Source organism: Rissa tridactyla, chromosome 13 (genome assembly GCF_028500815.1).
Source record: "Rissa tridactyla isolate bRisTri1 chromosome 13, bRisTri1.patW.cur.20221130, whole genome shotgun sequence".
Classification (NCBI taxonomy): Eukaryota; Metazoa; Chordata; class Aves; order Charadriiformes; family Laridae; genus Rissa; species Rissa tridactyla.
The window spans coordinates 3446162-3463900 of record NC_071478.1 but is presented as its reverse complement, the minus strand read 5'-3'; the positions used below and the strand labels follow the sequence as shown (position 1 = coordinate 3463900).

General features: G+C 52.1%; 1 protein-coding gene across 7 annotated transcripts in view; it reads left to right on the top strand.

Annotated features, from left to right (window-relative positions):
* Window positions 1-3333: 3333 nt before the first annotated feature.
* SGSM1 (small G protein signaling modulator 1) overlaps window positions 3334-17739 on the top strand; it is a 47885-nt gene continuing 33479 nt past the window's right edge. For all 7 annotated transcript variants that reach the window (XM_054219076.1, XM_054219079.1, XM_054219075.1 and 4 more), the window contains exons 1-3: window positions 3334-3398; window positions 3501-3544; window positions 16863-16938. In XM_054219076.1, the coding sequence (XP_054075051.1) occupies window positions 3380-3398; window positions 3501-3544; window positions 16863-16938 (139 nt within the window). In that variant the 5' untranslated portion in view covers window positions 3334-3379. The remainder of the gene's footprint in view (window positions 3399-3500; window positions 3545-16862; window positions 16939-17739) is intronic.

Here is a 17739-nt window from a genome sequence, read left to right as displayed (position 1 = left end):
GGAAAAGGAACCAAAAAGGCTTATGGAGAGCTTGTCCCTGTGCTTGTTTAAGCTAATTTTTCCCCAAACGAAGGTAATATATTAGTAATAGCTCCCACTCCCTGTATAGCACCGTTGTTCCTGGGGAGAAGGAAGACAAGGAAATCACTCGTCCCTCTCAAATGGCCTAAGCATGTCCTTACTTGGTACACGGTCCCACAGAAGTGCCGGCACCACCAACCCCGTGTTAGCCTGGAGTATCGCAGAGATTGACAGGAGTGAAGATTGTATAAAACCAGCACGGTTCATTAACAGGAATGAAAATGATCTTCCTGCTCCTCTGGGCTTCCCTCCGCCGGCGCTGTGCATTTGTGTCGGGCTCAGCAGGTGGTCACCGCTCTCCCGAGCTCCAGGAGGATCCCCTCGCCATCACCCCGCAGCCGCATCCTGCCGTCATGGGTATGGAGGGGACCAGGCAGTTTTTATCAGAGCACAAACACTACGGCAGAGCTGCCAAGGTGTTCCGGGTGCTGTAAAAGCTGCTTAGGTTCATCTCTGCCCTTAAAATAAGTGGGGTTTGTTTGTTTGTTGGGAAAAGCCCTAAAAGGGGTGTTTTGGCTCAGCTTGGACAGACCATGATTGAGATGCTAAACTGAACAATTCCTGATGTCCTCTGCCAGTCAAGAGGCAGGTCAATGTCTCCAACATCATTTTCACCGTAGCAAAAGTGAGAAACAGGCAGGACAAACTCACCTACCTGTCCGAGGCCAAGTTCAAAGCTTTGTCAGGCAGCCCAGGCTCTCCTGGCAGATGCTGTTGGTTTAAGTCAGACAGTCTCATCCTGGGCCGCAGCAGCTTTACAGAGACCAGAGGCGTGCAAGGTGCTGTGCGTGACACCTCCGCGCTGTGCCCTGGCTCCTCGGGAACCTGGCACCTTTTCCGTTTCAGCATCCCTACGTATGGCAAGCCACGGCTCTACGTGGTTCCAGCGACAGCTCAGGGTCAGGGGAGCAAGCAGTCTGTCTCTGCCCTTGGTAATTTGATTCACCGCTTATATCCGGCGGTGCTCCTACATGGTGTTTTATGAGGCCGTGATGCCTTCATTATGAGTGTTTATTAGCCTGTCTTAATTGACCGTTCAAGACTGTAGGACCTGCGGTCATCAATAAATGGCAGGTGGGGTGGCAGAGCAGCAGAGCTCGGTAGGAGCCGAGCGGGCTGACTGTGAGCACAGCCCGAGTCCCGGCCGGCTGTGGGGGTCTCAGGTCAGACCTGGAAAGCCCTGGGTTCCTGCCTCTTGGCACCTTCGGTCCTTCTCCTCCCGCACCCCACTTGGGACCCCATCCACAGGGCTGTCCAGGAACAGACCCCGGAGTAGGCTGCTGGGCAGAAGAGATGCAATGGTGCCACCTGGTGAGACCGGGCAGCCAGGTGCCACCTGGTGAGACCGGTCATTGCAGGGAGCAGAGCAGGGACAAACCAGGCGCAAGACCACCGACGTGGCATGCCAAGTCCTGTGTCACTCGCAGGGGGCCCAACCTGAGGCCAGGGGTGACTCCCCGGGCTGAGATCGGCATCCCAAGGGTCGAGCCGACACTCAGCGACTGCAGGCAGGAGTTGTCACCCCCACCAGCGGTACCCAGAGCTGCCCAGGCTGGATTCCCACGGATCCCAGAGTCTTTCTGGGATCCATCTAGATCAGCGATCATATATACCCAAGCAAACCAGCCCAGTTGCTGCAGTTCAGTAACATTTACTCTGCCATCACCTCTGTTAACAGGGTATTTAGCAAGCAAATAAACAGCGAAAAGCAAATAGCATACAAGGAAATAGGTTTTCTCTACAGTGGATATGGCACAGGTATTCTCCTGGCCCCTGTGACAGCAGCAACGTACAGAAGAGGCCGAATTCTGATTAACCCCAAGTCCAGAGCTCCCTCCTCTTCTCCTGGCAGACGGACTCCCAGCACGGCTGTCAGAGGGCAGCCACCGCGATGGATGGTTCCTGCCGTCTTCAGGGCCACCCAGCACCAGCATGGAGCGCGGGGGTGGAAGAGGCAGCCCAGCTCCCAGTGCGGCAGCGGAGCAGTGCCCAGGGATGTGGGGCTGGTGGGACTGGGGACGTGCAAGATGCTGGGACCTTCCCTGCTCACTGTGCTGGGACTGGGTCCCTTCCCAAGCGATGGCAGCGAGGACCAGCCGTGGCCATGCTGGTGGCCAGCAGCCACGTGCTGGCGTGCAGCGTGGCCAGGCGCTGCTGCCCTCGCACTAATGCAGTTTGTAGTTATTGGAAACTGGACTGCGAAGGAGCCGGGATTCTGTTTCTATGGAAATGTCCTGGAACAGCAAACGAGGGAAGAGACAAACAGAAGACACGTTAATGGGCGCTGCTAGGCAGGGCTTTCTCTGAAGGGGCGGTGATTTCGATAGGAAGCGTCTCCTGTCAATATGTCTTCTCAGCTCGTTATCACTTTCCCGGCATGGGAGAGCCCACGGGAGCGTGCCACGATGGCGTGTGGCTGCCAGGACATTGTCACTTCGTACATCATGGAGCTCCCAAACCCCCAAATGACGCTGGACACTGTGCCCTCCCCAGAGCGGCCCCGCATGCGGGGGCACACCGAGGGCTGCGGCCCTGTCCCCGTGTCACCCACCCCGCGGGTCGCCATCCCCCGGCACCCCAGGGGGTCAGGGTGTGCTGGGGCCTGGCTGGGAAGGGGGGGTGTGTGTGTCCCAGTTGGGGGGTGCCTGGTGGTGGGGAGCCCCGGCTGTGGTCTCCACAGGGGGGCCAAGCCTAGTTGGGCTCTCCCCGCTGAGGGGTTTTGCCCAGTTCAGCCCCCCCTTGATGGCCGTGGCCTGGCTGGGGTCCCCCCCCGAGGGTCTGTGCCCAGTTGGGATCCCCTTTTGATGGCTGGGGCCCGGTTGAGGCCCCTCCTTGGGGGTTGGGGCCTGGTTCAGACCCCCCCGAGGGTCTGTGCCTTGTTGGGGTCCCCCCTTGGTGGCTGGGGCCTGCCTGGTGTCCCCTAACCGGGGGGTCCGTGCCCGGTTGGGGTCCCCCTTGGTGGACAGGGGCCGGTTGGGGGTCACCCCCCGAGGGCCTGTGCCCGGTTGAGGCCCCCCTTCATGGCCGGGGCCCGGTTGGGGTCCCCCCACCGAGCTTCCGTGGCCCGCTGGCGTCCCCCCTTGGTGGCTGGGGCCCGGTTGGGGGTCACCCCCCGAGGCCCGCCGGTTGCCGGGGCTGCCGGTGGCCCGTCCTCCCGGCGCCGGGCTCGGATTGGAGGCGGTGGCGGCGGCCCCGCCCCGGCGGGCGCGGTTGGGCGGTGCGGCCCGTTCGGCCCGGCCCGGCCCTGCCGGGCGGCCCCGCCGCCAGTCTGCCGGCGCTGCGGAGCGGAGGAGCGGCCATGGCGGCGGCACCGGCGGGTAGGGAGGGAGGGAGGGAGGGCGGGCGGCGGCGGCGGGGCCGCGGGCGGCGGCGGCGGGGCCGGGGCCGCACTAACGGGTCTCTCCCCCTTCTCCCCACAGAGGCGGAGACCCGGCAGCGACTGCTGCGCACCGTCAAGAAGGAGGTGGGTGCGGGTCGGCGGCGGCGGCCCCTCCCGGGAGAAGCCCCTCGCCCCTGTCACGGCTCGGTGACCCCCTGTGATGGGCGGCGGGACCCTCCCCGGCGGGGAGCACCGGGCTCGCCTGCTCGCAGCATCCTGCTGCCGGTGCCGCTGCAGAGAATTTAACAGTTCCCGCCCCCCCCCAAAAATAAACCCCAACCCCGAGCAGGGCAGCGGGTGGTAGCGTGAGCCCAGCCCGCTCCGGTGGGCTCCGGCTGCCCCCCATTCCTGGGTCGGTGGAGGAGCATCGCCCCCGCAGCACCGGCGAATTTTGTCACTCCAGTGTCCTGCATCTTTTGCAAATTGCCTTTTCGTGTTGGGCGGAGCTGCCCTCACGAGTTGGGATTTTCCGCAGGGGAAAAGGGGTGACTCGGGGTGCTGCTCGCTGTGGGAGCGGGGATGGGACGGGCCCCTCGTTGCAGCATAGCCCCTGTTGGTTCACCGGCGGCTGGGGAGCCCGGCAGCCGGCCAAGAAAATGGGGAACGTGCACATGTGTGTTTGTGTGGCCAGTGCCAAGCGATGGCGGTTTACGTCTGCCTGCTCTGGTCCCTCTCCTCGGGCATCTTTAACTCTTTGTCAGTTTATGCTGCGTTTTATGCTGAGCTGCCTCAAGCTCCTTCTACCTGTGCGGAGTTTAGCGTTTATAATGCGTGTGGCATTAATGCAGTGAGCTGTTGGTGGGTGTAGACGGGGAGCTGAGAGTCCCACGGCTCTGCCACGTCGTCCCTGTGTCGCTTGTGCGTGGAGGTGGGCGGCGTGGGCCAGCAGCGCCGTCTGGGCCACCCATCCGTGGCTACAGAGTCTTAAGTGGCTAAATGTTGTGGGACCTGCTGCTGGGGATCCTGGACTTGCTCTGCCATGTGGTGGAGCACTGGATCACTGTTATCATCTCCTGCCTGTGGTCTGTCCCCACAGGTCACCTCTCCTGGGATTTTGGAGGGTGCGATGTGTGACGTTTTGTTTTTGGTCTTACAAGCATCTTGATAACCAGCTTTTGGGTTCTGGCAAGTGGAATGTCCCTGCTGGGAACACTGCCCGGAGCAAGGTGACCAAGACCCGTGGGTGGTAGGCCTGGAGAGGGTGACGGCGCAGTGTGTTTGGCTGTTCATCCAGACCGCTTCCCACCTTTAATCCTGTGCCGGGTGTGGTGGTAAGGAATACTACTTGTTGCCTTGGCAACAGCTATTAAACCAGAAAAAGGGTATGACATTTATTTAGCATCCTGGATAAAGCTGACATCTCATTATTACCGTCTGTCTGTGAGGACTCCTGAGTGGAGAGAGACAAAACAGCAGACTGCGCGTCAACAGGGATGGGAGGCGAGGATTGCCCATCGGTGTGCCGGTTAAACCGCTCAGCTGGCAGACAGGAGCTTCCTTCTGGAGACCGCTGTGGCCTCCGCACGCTGTCACTGCACATGAGCATCTTCCATGCTGGCATTCAGTACTGGGCTTCTCTCCCTTTGCTCTTCCTCCAGGGGCTGCCTGCTGGAAGAAAGCGCAGCTTTCTTCTAGGCTGCCTAGGGGAAGAGAGCTGAGGGTTGTGACATGCCCTTTTGCTGGCTTTTGGTAGAATAAACATACTGTACGAGGGTTTGGTGAATGCAAGTAAAGGCTGAAGGAGAGAGGTGATGTATGGGGAAAGCCCTTCTGCCCTGGTGAAGTGCCACCAGCCGGTGCATCACGGTGCCGTGACGTGGGTGTTTGACACGGTCTGGTATCTCTCCAGCAGCCCTTTAGCAAGGGCAGTGCTGACACAGAGCAGAGATTTTTTTTCTGGTGGTCTCGTTGCTTGGAACATTGGTGAGGATGTGGGTTCTTTGTCCATGCAGGCACTGGGTGGTTGCGCTTTCCTTCGGGATTCTCCCAGCTCCGTGCCTGCTGGAAGCAGTGAGACCTGGCCGGGGCTTTGGTCCAGCGAGGTGGGGTGTTTGTACACAGCCACACAGGTGGGTGAATTCCATGTCAGACCCCTGCTCTGCGCTCTCTCCACCTGTGTTTTGCTCTGTTAGGATTTAAAAACACCTGGGGAAACATGAGCCCATAGGTGAGGTAGTTCCTTATTTAGTGATGTCCCTGAAATTGGGAACTGGTGGGGCATTCTGCTGCTCGGTGCTCCCTGCTCATTAGGTCCATTTTCCTTTTGTTTTTTCTTCCTCTCCTAGACTGACTTTGGGATGTCAGGAGCTTGTGCAGACTTCAAGGAGTAGCAGAAAGGGCCAACTGTAGAAATCGCCTTTTTTTTTTCTTTCCCCCCACTTCTGGAATTTCTACCTTTCACAAAGCTCCATATTCTTATTTTATTAGACCATGTCTGGTTTTGCTTCCGCCATGGCTGTGTGTGATCTGCTGAGGTCCTCGAGTGCAGGTGAGCTCCACTGGGACTGGGGACAGCTGTGGATCATGCTCGGGAAGCCACACAACATCTGCCATCCTAGAGGAATAAAATATTGTGAAGACAAGGTCTAATTAGACAAGGTAGATACATAGTAAACTGAAATTACCTAACGCACCACAACGAGCAAATGGACTTCGATATTTGGTTGTTGCCGTTGTTAATGCATTTTTATTTTTAATAAGATTTGCAGGTTGAAATGAGTTGTGCTATCAACCGTCTTCCGCTCCATATGGTTATAATAAATCAAACTCTTCCTGAAAGCTGCAAAATGGACTATTTGTCAGCAGACTGCAGGGAAGGAGTGGAAACATGACTTTCTGAGGAATCCCGTTTCCTGTTACGCAGGATAAGAAGCATAACCAAATCCTTTCTGATTTTTTTAGAGCTTGTATCAGATGGAATGAAGCTGATTTAAAAACTCAGAGCCTGAAATATCCAGGTTTATAAGGGTGCTGGATTCTCAACTAAAAATATTCTTCTTGCAACCCATGCTCCTCCCCTTCTTTTGCAAGTTTCGTTTTTAACGGTGGAGAATCCTGTAGTATGTTTTTGACTACCTCCAGGTAATTGCACTACCTCCAGGTGTATGCACCTGCATACAAAAAGCAGGTGTTCCCCATGAAATCCAGGCTGTATACTACACCATGCCTGGAAAATGAGGTGTGTGAAAAGCTGAATGGAATATGAAAGTAAACAGTCGCCTTGCTTATTCTTCTGCAACAACTTAGTTTATATTTAACTTGCCTCTCAGCAAGTAGCTTTAAGTCTTTTACTCATCAATAACTGCTATGCTTGTATTGAACATTTTGCTGCTTCTTAGAATTTTTTTTAAACCCGGTATTGATTGACCACAGCCCGCTTGCTTGCTGATGTCCTGCGGTCTTCTATCGGGTATATTGTTTATTTTTTAAGAGCTTGAATGGCTGTCACTGTGTAGCTGTTGACTAATTCCATCGTCTTGTATCATAGGGACAACAGTCAGTCTCTCTTCCTCCCACCCTTTAAATGAAGTGCCCCCGCTACGCAGCCATGTTGTCTCGTTCGTGGCTAAGTAACACAGAGGGACTGGTAAGAGCAATATTTTTTGCAGCTTGGGTTTATTTTTCTGGAGCGCGTATGTATGCCTGCGGTTCCAAAATATCAGATTGCGGGTGTCGATGCCAGCTATTTCATTCTGGATTGGTAGAAAATTGTAAATTAATTTAATGTTATTAGGAGTTGAAAAATTAATGTTGATAGCTTTAAATGTTCTCAAGGCCAATTTAAAAAAAAAAAAAAAGAGCCTTTGTGTAGCTGTCAAAACTGTTCAGGCAAAATGAAGATGAGGATGATAAGCTGCAGGTTTGTGATGAAAGCTGCTGTTTGCAGAGGGACCTTCTGATGTCTCTCAAGCACCCAGGTCAGCCTTTTTCAAACGTTCCTATATCAAAAGTAAACAGATGGCTTTAATGCAGCATTTCTCGATTGCCTGCATCGATCTCTTCTGAAAAGAGTATTACTAATCGCTGGGGACCATTTTCAATCCTTTCAAAGATAAAAGCGGTGGTGTGCAGAAGAGCTCTCGTACTCCAGAAACCCCTGGCTGGATCTTTCATACCCAGAACAGGTTTCATGGCGCTTTCTTCCTTCTTCGTCTTCCTTCTCCGTGTTCAGGGAGACGAGATCTGTATGGCAGAGGAGCCTCCCTCCTCCCCACCTAGCCTCTCCTCCCTGCTGCCAAAATGTCATCTTCCTCTCCTTGTGGCGTCCTGGCTGTTGCCATGGAAATACCTGGTTTTGCACAGATTCAGGACTTCAAAGCAATTCGGGGCTGGAAGTTGCACCTGGTTTCGGTGCAAATCATGTCAGTCTTTGCCATGTTGCTAATTGAATCCAAAACGTTGGTCAGCGTAACATTTAGCGCTTCGGAAAACAGAAGCTCTGTGGTGTGATGGGTGCAGAACAAAACAGGGTAAAGCTTTGACATCAGGCGTTGAAAACAGAGAAATGACTAAAGTTTTTCCTGAAATGTTGCAGCGTCTTTATTGAGCATCTCACAGCTAACAGTACCAGCAGTGCCAACAGATGGCATGGAAATTTGCATTTGACAAGCACAACAGGAATAGAACCAGCTATAACATGATCTTAAGTGATCTTAAATTAGTGTTGCATGTGTGGAATCTTGGCCAAAAGTTGCTGCCCTATGAGGAAAAGTGGTGCAAAATACTGTCACCAAATATACATCACTGAGATCATTTCTGTTTCCCCCAGGGTACAATGCTGCATTATGGACCCTTCCCTTTAATGTCTTTTTGATTGCTTTTCCAGCAAACTGTCCAATTATTCAGAGTTTATGTGCATTAACACCTTCTCTCTCCTTACCCCCCAAGGAAACTCAGCCCAGTTCCCAACCGTGGGCACACGTGGTTCCTGGGGAAGGTCTGCTGGCTGGCCTGAAAATCCCACGTGTGTCACATGGACGATACCCCAGCTGCAGGAGGTGTTATGTTTTATTTAGTAACCGGTGATAAATAATTAAATAAGACCTTTCTAAAAGTCAAAGGTCTCAGTTGGTAGGACGGCGATCAATGTTTCTGTGGCAGCAAGAATATGGAGCTGCCGAACGGCTGTAAAGGCAAGTGCGTGTAAAGGGTCTGGTGCCATGCGAGCTGTCCCCGTGCTGTCCTCCGGCGGTGCAAGGGGACTGTGCGCTCTCTTGGTCCATCGAAATGGCTGGTGAGAGTCCCTGTAGTCTCTAGGTGTAAACAGTGCACGTACTCTGAAGCTAATCTTTTAACTGATTGGAGCACAATTAATTGGAATTATTTAATGGTCAGCTAGTGAGCTCTTAGATAAGTGGCAGAGCTTGGCTGCAACTTGTGATGGTGCTGGAAAAGTCTGTCTGGCACCTGGAATAATCATAGTGTTTGTTGCTGGAAAGGTAAGAAACTGCATCTTGCAACACTGAGTTTGATAATGTGAATTTTATAAACATACAGCTAAAAATGATGTAGCTTTGTCGGCTAAAGCAAAAAGGCGGTAGGCAGACATTTCGTTTTCGCATGAGAAGGTAAATCTGGTTTGAGAGAGGTATTGGCCTGAGAAGTTCTGCTTTAGCTAAAAAGGTGACTTTTAGCTGCAGTGCAGGTGGTGCGATTGGATATACTGGTGTCTCTATCCACCATCCCCAGCGCGCTGTGCCCCACAGAGACATCTGTGAGCACCGGCGTGGACAGTCCAGAAGTAGAGGACTTGGGGTTTGGGGTAATGCCTTTGTGTCCTAGAGCTGGACACTGAGCCACCTTTGGTACACGCCAAACCTACGAGCCAGGGGCAAAAACCAGCCTCGCCAGGAAATGTTAGGTGGGTGACCTGGTGACAAAGCCCTGCAGTGTGACTGCTGGAGCCGCGGCGCAGGTGAATTGTGTTTGTCCTTGCGAATACAAACATGCCTGGGATTGTCTTAATATTGCATCTGCTTCGCTAAGTGATCCTTTAGCATTTTATAATACCTGAGAACTGATAATACCATAGCGCTACACGGACAAGTCTTACACAGGGTATGGGAAACCGCTTCCTGTTGGGCTTGACCAGAGCTTATTCCTGGAAAGAGACCTTGGTTCGGAGAAGCAATTAAAGAAATGCTTCAGAGTGCCCACATGGACTTGTTGCACCAAAACTTACATGTAAAATAGGATTTTTAACTGCTAGAATTAACTTCCAAATAGATAACGAAACCAGCATTTAAAGGCTGCAGTGAGAATGAGAAAACACCAGCTCATTAAATAATTTGAAAAGCGAACATACAAAAGCAAACCAAGTTTAAAGCCTGTATCATTAATGCGGAGGGGTTTTTGTTGGGTTTTTTTTGGGTTTAGTTTCAGGGGTTTTTTAACACATAGAAGAGGAGATTAAACAAGTTCATGGAAAGGAGATGCACTGAGATTTAGTGAGGAGACTTGCACAACACATGGTAATTGTAGATCTTGAAGACAGCGCTTCTCTGTGCTGGGTGCCCATTGGGATGCCCTTTCCGATTCCCTGTGTATTTCCTTGGGATAGGAGTCATCTTCCTGCAGTCTGTTAAAAAGAGATGGGAAGGAGGGGGGATTTCCAAGGCTGGCCCTGTGTCTGCGGGGGTCTCGGAGCCATTGCAGCGCTGCTGTGATTAGACAAGTTTTGTCTGGGATCGTAACAGTCGGTGCTTGGTAGCCCTCCTAGGCAAGGTGGACTCTAAGATGATCCAGGCAGTGCAGCGCTGGTCTTGCATCATCTCATCCCACCCAAGTCCTTGACATCTCGTGCAGAGGCGGACATTCAGAAGTAGCAGAAGCCATCTTAATTTGCAGTATATTTTTTACTGTAAATCTTCTGTTTTCAGGATGAGCGTTCAGCAGAAGGCCTTACTGTTTCTGAGCAAACCAGCTCCATAGCGGTTTCTAAAAACATACTTCTGCGAAGACCAGCTCAATCACTGGAGGCATTTATTTTACTGTAACTTTTAGTTATATGAAGTGACTGTCTTTGTTGGAAAGTCCCACTACAGGGGCTGAAGTCAGACCTGGTTCTGGTCTCCTGTTGCCCTGGCTGTACATGCTTCAGTGTCTGGCTGCTTTGTCCTTTTGGAGGGTGACAAAGGACTCGGAGCACCCGGCTGTTGGCCTCGCTGCTCAGTTACCATGTGTCTCCCTGCCAGAGGCCATCATCCAGGGTCCTGTCTCCGGGACCCCCGAGGCTGGGTGTAGCAAGCAGCCCGTGACCACGAGCATCGCCGCAGCCGTACAGCACAGATTCTGCAGCCCTTTTGGCAAAGTGACCGAGCTTCATCTCGAAACAGGACTGGGAAGAGGATCAAGCTGGGGACTCTGCATCTGGCTTGCTATAAACAATTCCATGGAGTTACAAGCACAGCCAAATACATGGGAGATGCTGTGCTTCAATACAAACGCCTTAATAACCAGCGAAAGGCTTTGCAAGAAGCGTGGCAGGGAAAATTGTGACTGTAAACATCACCGGATAGTCTAGAGTACAGGTTGTATGGTGACTTGCCTGGAAAAATCCAACCAGGTAAAGCAGAGTTGTGAGTCAATATTGCCTTAGATTAATTAAACCCAGAGTTATTGGTTGGCTCCTGATCTCTGCGCCTCAGTGGGTATTGTAACTGCTGTAATATTTGGCTTGCTCCACCAATGTAAATGACAGCTGGGGCTGGGTACGGTTGTGAAGCGCTTTTACGGGAAAACCGGACCTTGAGATGAAGCGTAACCCTGGGAATTTTGTAGCAGAGAGGTCTAAGCCCTCATCCTCGTTGGGCCCTGGGGGCTGTTGGGTAGGTAAGGTTCTGTTTGCATTTATTTTGGAAAAAAAAGCAGTTTGTGAAACAGAATTTTAATAGCAGTGTTTCAGCTGTGATGGAGCTGGCCAAGCCCAGGGGAACCAGAGGAGAGAGAGAGACCTCTGGGATCAGGAGCCTTGCTGGAAGTATGGGGGTGCAAGCTCAAAACCCTGGTCTGAAGTGGGTGTGCTGGGATTCCTGATGCCCCTGATGAATGCCATAACCCAAGGACCCTTCTCCACGCCTGTGGCTCTTGGATCCGGCTTTGGAGACCGGGCAAGGAGGAAAAAAATTGTTTTCCTTGTAATTGAGACGTGCATATGAAGCAAAGAAGAGCTAGCTCACTTGCTCATGCACGAGTCAGTGATTTAGAGAGTAATGTTTATAATAATAATAACAACTAGCCTGTCTTCTGTTGTATTTTTGGAACTGCAATTAATGCTGTTGAGTTTGTGTGGGCACCTTGTTGTGGGGTGTCCCTGTGACCCTGCTCTCCCAGAGCAGGGGGTGACTCGTCCTGGGCTCACAGCTGGAGCCGGGAGAAGGGCTTCATTGCTGTGGAGTACTTTGTGATATTCCTCTTGAGTTTACCTACAGCTAAATTATTAGTTGCTGTTTTAATTTCCTTTCTAATAAAAGAGGAGCAAACATCTCATTTTCCTTAGACTGGCTTTAGATAAAGAGTGGGCAGCTTCATTTGTTGAGATTGTTCTGGCTACAAAATGAGAATTAGCATTAAAATGCTGGAGTGCAGCGTATTTAGAGGCTGTTCAGATCTTCTCTATGGAGTGAGCCAAATGTGGGTTAGCTGGCGTTCTCCATCCCCACGGTGTCACAAACCCGCTTGGCTTTCCAGAGAGGATCTGGGAGCACTGCGGCAGATGGCTACGGTGGTGCTTGTGGTCCCAGCTGGCTGTGGAGGGGCTGGGGTCCGGGTGGGAGAGACCTTTGGGATCTGCAGACAGCAGCAGAGGAGACCTGTCAGGAGTTTTGGGGTTCTCTGGGTTGGAGCTGTGCCACAGATGCCAGCTGTGTCCGTTTCTGGGCAAATATAGAATTGTTTTGTTTGAAAACTTTCTCAGTATAACACTTGTTTTCTGCTAGGAGACCATATTTATCTGCCTGTCCCCTACCTCTTGGGGCTTTCTATTTATCGTATAGCCGCTCCCGTTCTGCTCTAGCCCTTCATATGTCGGGTGAGTGCCCTTGTTGCAACACCCTTTTCACTTCTATTTCTTTAGATATCTTTGATTTATTTCGTGCGATAACCTCAGTCAATACAGTGCTTTTTTTTTTTTTTTTCTTTTAATGAGTAATTTTCCACTAAACTGCGTCTCTTGGAAGGGTTTTTTTTGTTGCGTGCCTTGAGAGTGCAGGTTGTGCTGTGTTGGCACCACGATGCTGGGTCGGAGCCGGATCCCGCTGTGCCGGTTGCTCCATGGGCACTGGGTAACCAGATGGTCCTGGCCCCACGGATGGCAGCCCTGCCGTAGGTGCGACCGTCAGAGCGACGAGACAGCGGCTCGCGCCAAAGGTGGCTGACAAATATTTGAGTATACTGCTTTAATTTGAATGTGCTCCTCATTTTAATCGTAAGCTGGCAGCAAACGGCGTGCATTGATCCCCAAGCGTATTTTAGGGGGTTTAAAATACGGATTCTCGGTGTACGCTTTTGGGTGATTCATGGAGAGGTTGAGTCCCTGGTGGTTCCTGATCACAATGTTGCAGAAGAAATTTCAGGTCCTGAGAACTGCTGACCTGATTGGAGTTTTAAAATCCCCAATTTATTTTATTTTTTTTTTTTAAGCAAAATCTGCCGTGGTTAGCGGCATGGCCCCATGAGCAGTCGTATCCCTTCAGCTGCCAGGAGGAGCGGGGAGGCAGGAACAAGTCCCTGGGACCATGAGCAGACCACTATGGCCATGAGGGTACATTTTATATCTGTCTTCTCATTGTTTTCTGGTAGATTAGGTGGATATGTGAGGGAGAAGTGCCCATGACCCGCTGCCAGAGGAAGCTCAGCCCCGCCAGGTGAGGGCCATGAGCCATCTGGGCGAAGGCAGCTCAGCCTGCAAGGGAGAGCCTAGTTTTGGGGAATCCCTGAGGTCCCCGAGGCGATGAGGAGGTGATCAGTGGTGGTTCTTGGGCCGATCAGGGTTTCTAAAGGAGTAGTCACGTCTTTCTTGGACACTTGTAGTGCCAGGTGGAGGAGGAGGAGGGAACCCCGTTTTGATGTGCACCTGGTTGCTGGTGGACAAGAGGTGTGAGCTGCTTCCCATCTTGTACCGCACCACCGCAGCCAAGGTCAAGGGATGTGTCTCGCTGTAATGCAGCAGAGAGGGACTCCTTTCCAGTTGCTGGGACTTGCTCTGTCCCCATTTCTGTTTCACGCTGTTCCTTCTGTTGTTGACGTTTAAAGTAAAACACCGCTGGAGCCCTGAAGCCCGAGTGAGGATTGCGGCTTTCCCCTTCCATGGCGCTCAGGACGCGGCAGTGGTACCACGGGCAAAACTGTACGTCGGGCATAATGAAAATGTGGGCTTGTTAACCTCACCTGCCCTGATAAGGGCCAGCTGCGGTTTTTGGCCACTTGCCACAATAAAGCCCTGAGGTAGAGGGAGCTTCTGTGCAGGTCTCTGGAGTCAGAGCCCTCCGTTCCCGGGGTGTTCCTGCAGCTGGAGTCGCTGCTCTGAGCGCGGTTGGGATGTGGGAGTTGCAGGAGCTCTATCATGCTTTGCCCAGGGGAATTTCCCAGTGCTCTGAGCCACCTCCGGTCCCCAGGTCCACATCTCGGTGACATTCCCTGCTGTGAGTTCCTGACTCACTGTCAGCTCATCCGAGCTGCTGGGATGCAGGTGAAAACACTGGGCTCCGCAGCAGGCTCTGTTAGTCACCCAGCACCTCGAGCAGAGCGGCACAGGGACCTGACCCGCTTGCTTTGACATGCAGAGAGATGCTTTTGGGTTGAGATATGACTTTTTGCTTAGTCCATGTTTGTAAAAGGATTTCCTTTATTCAGCTGTCAGCTGTGCATAGCTGGCCTTGATTATATCATGCAAAGGAGTTTAATTCCCCAAATGATGCCATTAAAAGTCTCTCATACATGCAAGGTTTGCTTGGCCAAGTCTTGACGTGCTGTGTTTTCCTCTTCCCTGTGCCTTCAGAGGGAACATCTTGATAAGCAGAGCCTCTCTTACGCCAACATCTCTGCACCGTGAACCCTTTCCCCGCATTTTCTGAAACCAAAGAGTGAAAAGCAAGATATTATAGAGGCACTAGAGGATGAGACCTGGGCACGCTGGCAGCTTTGTATTTAACAGACAAAACCATTAGGAACTGAACATTTATAGAGACCAAACATTCAGCTGGATTTTTGCTGATTTCGGCAGGATTAGGGGGGGTGACAGCTGGGGATGGATGTCACCACCGCTCCGAGCAGGGTAGGACAGGCTGGCTGTGTGAGGCACGGCACCTCGGGAGCAGGACGGATGGGGTCTGCCTGGGAAGGTGTTTGCACTGGGGCTGCGGGGGCGATGGGGGGACAGGCAGAGTGGTGACAGACCCTGTGGTGGTCTGGTTTTAGCTGGCAAGGCTGCGGTGGGCACAGTGTCGAGGAAGCAGTCTGCGTGGAGGGGGGCGGCTGGCAGAGCTAGGGCGCTTCATGGGCCATCAGTCTGGGGCTGCCTCCTTCAGCAATAACACCTACTTCTGCAGCGCTTTCTGAGCCAGGCTCAAACCCCCCTGAGCACTAAACTCCACATCTCTCGCGTGCAGCTCTGGCGTCCTATGGAGGTGTGGGGGCAAATGGAGATGACGTTGCCTGAGAGCCGGGGCAGCTCTCAGAGATGCTCTGCGTTCTCCTGGCAGTGCTTTGGCAGGACCGCAGGCCCGTATTCCCCTACGTCATCCAGCTTTAAGGGCATTTCGTGTGGAATCCCACCCTGAAAATCAGAGCACCCCCAGCAGTATTCCCCCAGCCTGTGGGCACTGGGAGAAGTTATTTATGTTGAGAGTGCGAGGTTGCTCGAGGTGCCCAGAACCGTTATGCAGCAGCGCGCGTTTTGGTGTTCCCGTCAATGTCCTCCTGGTAGAGAATAACGGAGTTCAGCACATCAGCAAGGTAGCTCCCAGGAGCAGTGGGAGACATGGAGGGAGGACAACGTGCTTCCAACAGGAGACATTACGCTAGCAACCTGCGTTGGAAGCTGATCACTGGAAAAAAGAAGTCAAGGTGCTTTAAAAAATCTCCTTTGATAGCGACTCAGGTTTGTAACCTGTGGTTGCTGGGCGGGATTGGAACAAAGCTTGGTCTAGCCCGGTTTTCTAGCTCCAAAAAACAAAGGAAACATCACAGGCTGCACGGGAGAGCGGGCTGGGGAGCTGAGGCTGGCTCAGGGGTGGCTGTTGAAGCTGCTGGTGCCCTGGGAATTGCTCTGCGTTGGAAGGGCGAGGGCGAGCCCTGCAGGAGAATCCTCTTCTGTTGGAGCTGCTGAAGCTGAGCCACGAGGAGCCAGTCCCACAGCAGCGCGTTGTGTACCTGCCGGCTCCAAGGGGATGCATAACAGACAGTTTTAACGCACAACGAGTTCATTAGCACCTACAGGGTGACCTGGTCATATCTGCTGAACAGGTCTGAGGGGTCCGTATTCTGCAAAAGGGATGCTCTCAGTGGGAGGGGGAGAGCTGGGCTGTGTCAGTGCTGGTGGGGACAGGTAGGAGTGGAAGAGCAGTAGTGCTAGGGGTACTTGGATTTCTTGCTCTGATAGTCCTTGACTCTTCACACTCCTCTGAGCTACTGCTGTGGAGTAGCCGTGCACTCCTGGGAGCTTCTCCGAGGCTACTCTGTCCTCTGCAGCCCGCTTACCTAGCAGGTCTGACCTCCCATCTCGTGTCTGCAAAACACTTATGCTCCTAATTTATGTGCGTTCCTATTTATTTTCCTCCCATAATCGTGCCCCTGATGTGCAACCTACACGATAGCTTCCTTTTGATTAATTGCACCGAAATGAGTGCCAGTAATGTGTCACGAGCAGTACAGCCTCGGTCAGTCGGAGGGCAGCACTGATTGCATTGCTATGCAAATAGCATTTCTGGTCACATTTGGTGCCAGGTGATCATTGACTTCAGCATTGACAGAGAGTTACAGTCATTTGGGATAGCTATGTCACATGAAATTTGTCAAATCCCTATATAATGAAAGAACATAACAATACTGTAAAAGCGTTGAATAAGAGTTTTGGTTACCTCTGTTAAGATGTCTTTTATCTAAATGATGCTTGATTCCTCCAGTTAATTCTCTGCTCATAATTTTCCTACTTTGAAGTTTCTCAAAAACAAAACATCCCTTTTTTATTACCTGGCTTTTTGAAATAGCTGGTGATGCTTGGGAAGCAAAGATGCAGTGATACTCCATGAGACCTCTTGTGCCGTTAGGGGCGATTAGAGAAGTCAGAGAGCAGAGGTTTCCTACAGGCATGAAGCAAGCAGAGCACCTCGTGCCCACTCCACTGCAGGTCTCCTCGCTCTGGTTTATGGCTGAAATTCAATGTTTTCTCGCCTTTGTTCACCAGGTGAAGCAGATCATGGAGGAGGCGGTGACGAGGAAGTTTGTACATGAGGACAGCAGCCACATCATCTCCTTCTGTGGTGAGTCTCTGGAGGTTGGCGTGAACTGGGGGCTGGAGCACCCTCTTCATGCCGGGCTTTCCCTGCCTGGCGCTGGGGCTGTGGTGCGCGTGGTTCCTGGGAGCACGCTCCAGCTCTGGGGCTTGGAAGGTGGTTAATGCCAGAGGATGAGTTGTTCTGACAGCGGTCTGAGTCCCTGGGGCTGTCGCTCTGTGCTTAAAATATATTGAGATGTGTCAAAAGAGGGGGGGATGTTGGCACTGTATACAGTCACTTAAGAAATACTAGAAATTTTTTTTTTTTTAATTCCCTTGAGAATTGATTCAACAGCAAGTCTTAAGTCCAAATACTTCTTTGCTATTATGGAATACAAATTTATGGAAAGGAGCCTTTAGTCTGCATAAGTGGAGGAGCAGAGAGGCTGGAGGCTGCTAAAGAACTTTAAATGGAGTTTGTGGAAGATCTGCTCTGATATTGTGCTGGTTTTGGGCTTGTTTGCTGGCAGCTGTACTCTTCACTTAATCTGCTTTTTTCACCTATTTGTTTTTCTGCTGGTGTGACAATTTTGTAAATGTGGAAGTGTTTCAGAATGGATTCATCATAATCTCAGCAAAGTGTTTTTTAAAAACCTCCCTGAAGAGCTGTTGGCTTCTGTCTGCGATACGTGCCGGGGGGCACTCTGGGCAAGGGCTGCGGAGCAGGAGAGGAGGAGCATTTGTATCCCGAAGGTAGTGTGGAGCCAGGAGAGAGCAGCCTTCTTCCTGGTGGCACGTGTCACGAGTTTGAGGCCAGGTCTCAGCACCCTGCGCGGTGCAGGGCTCA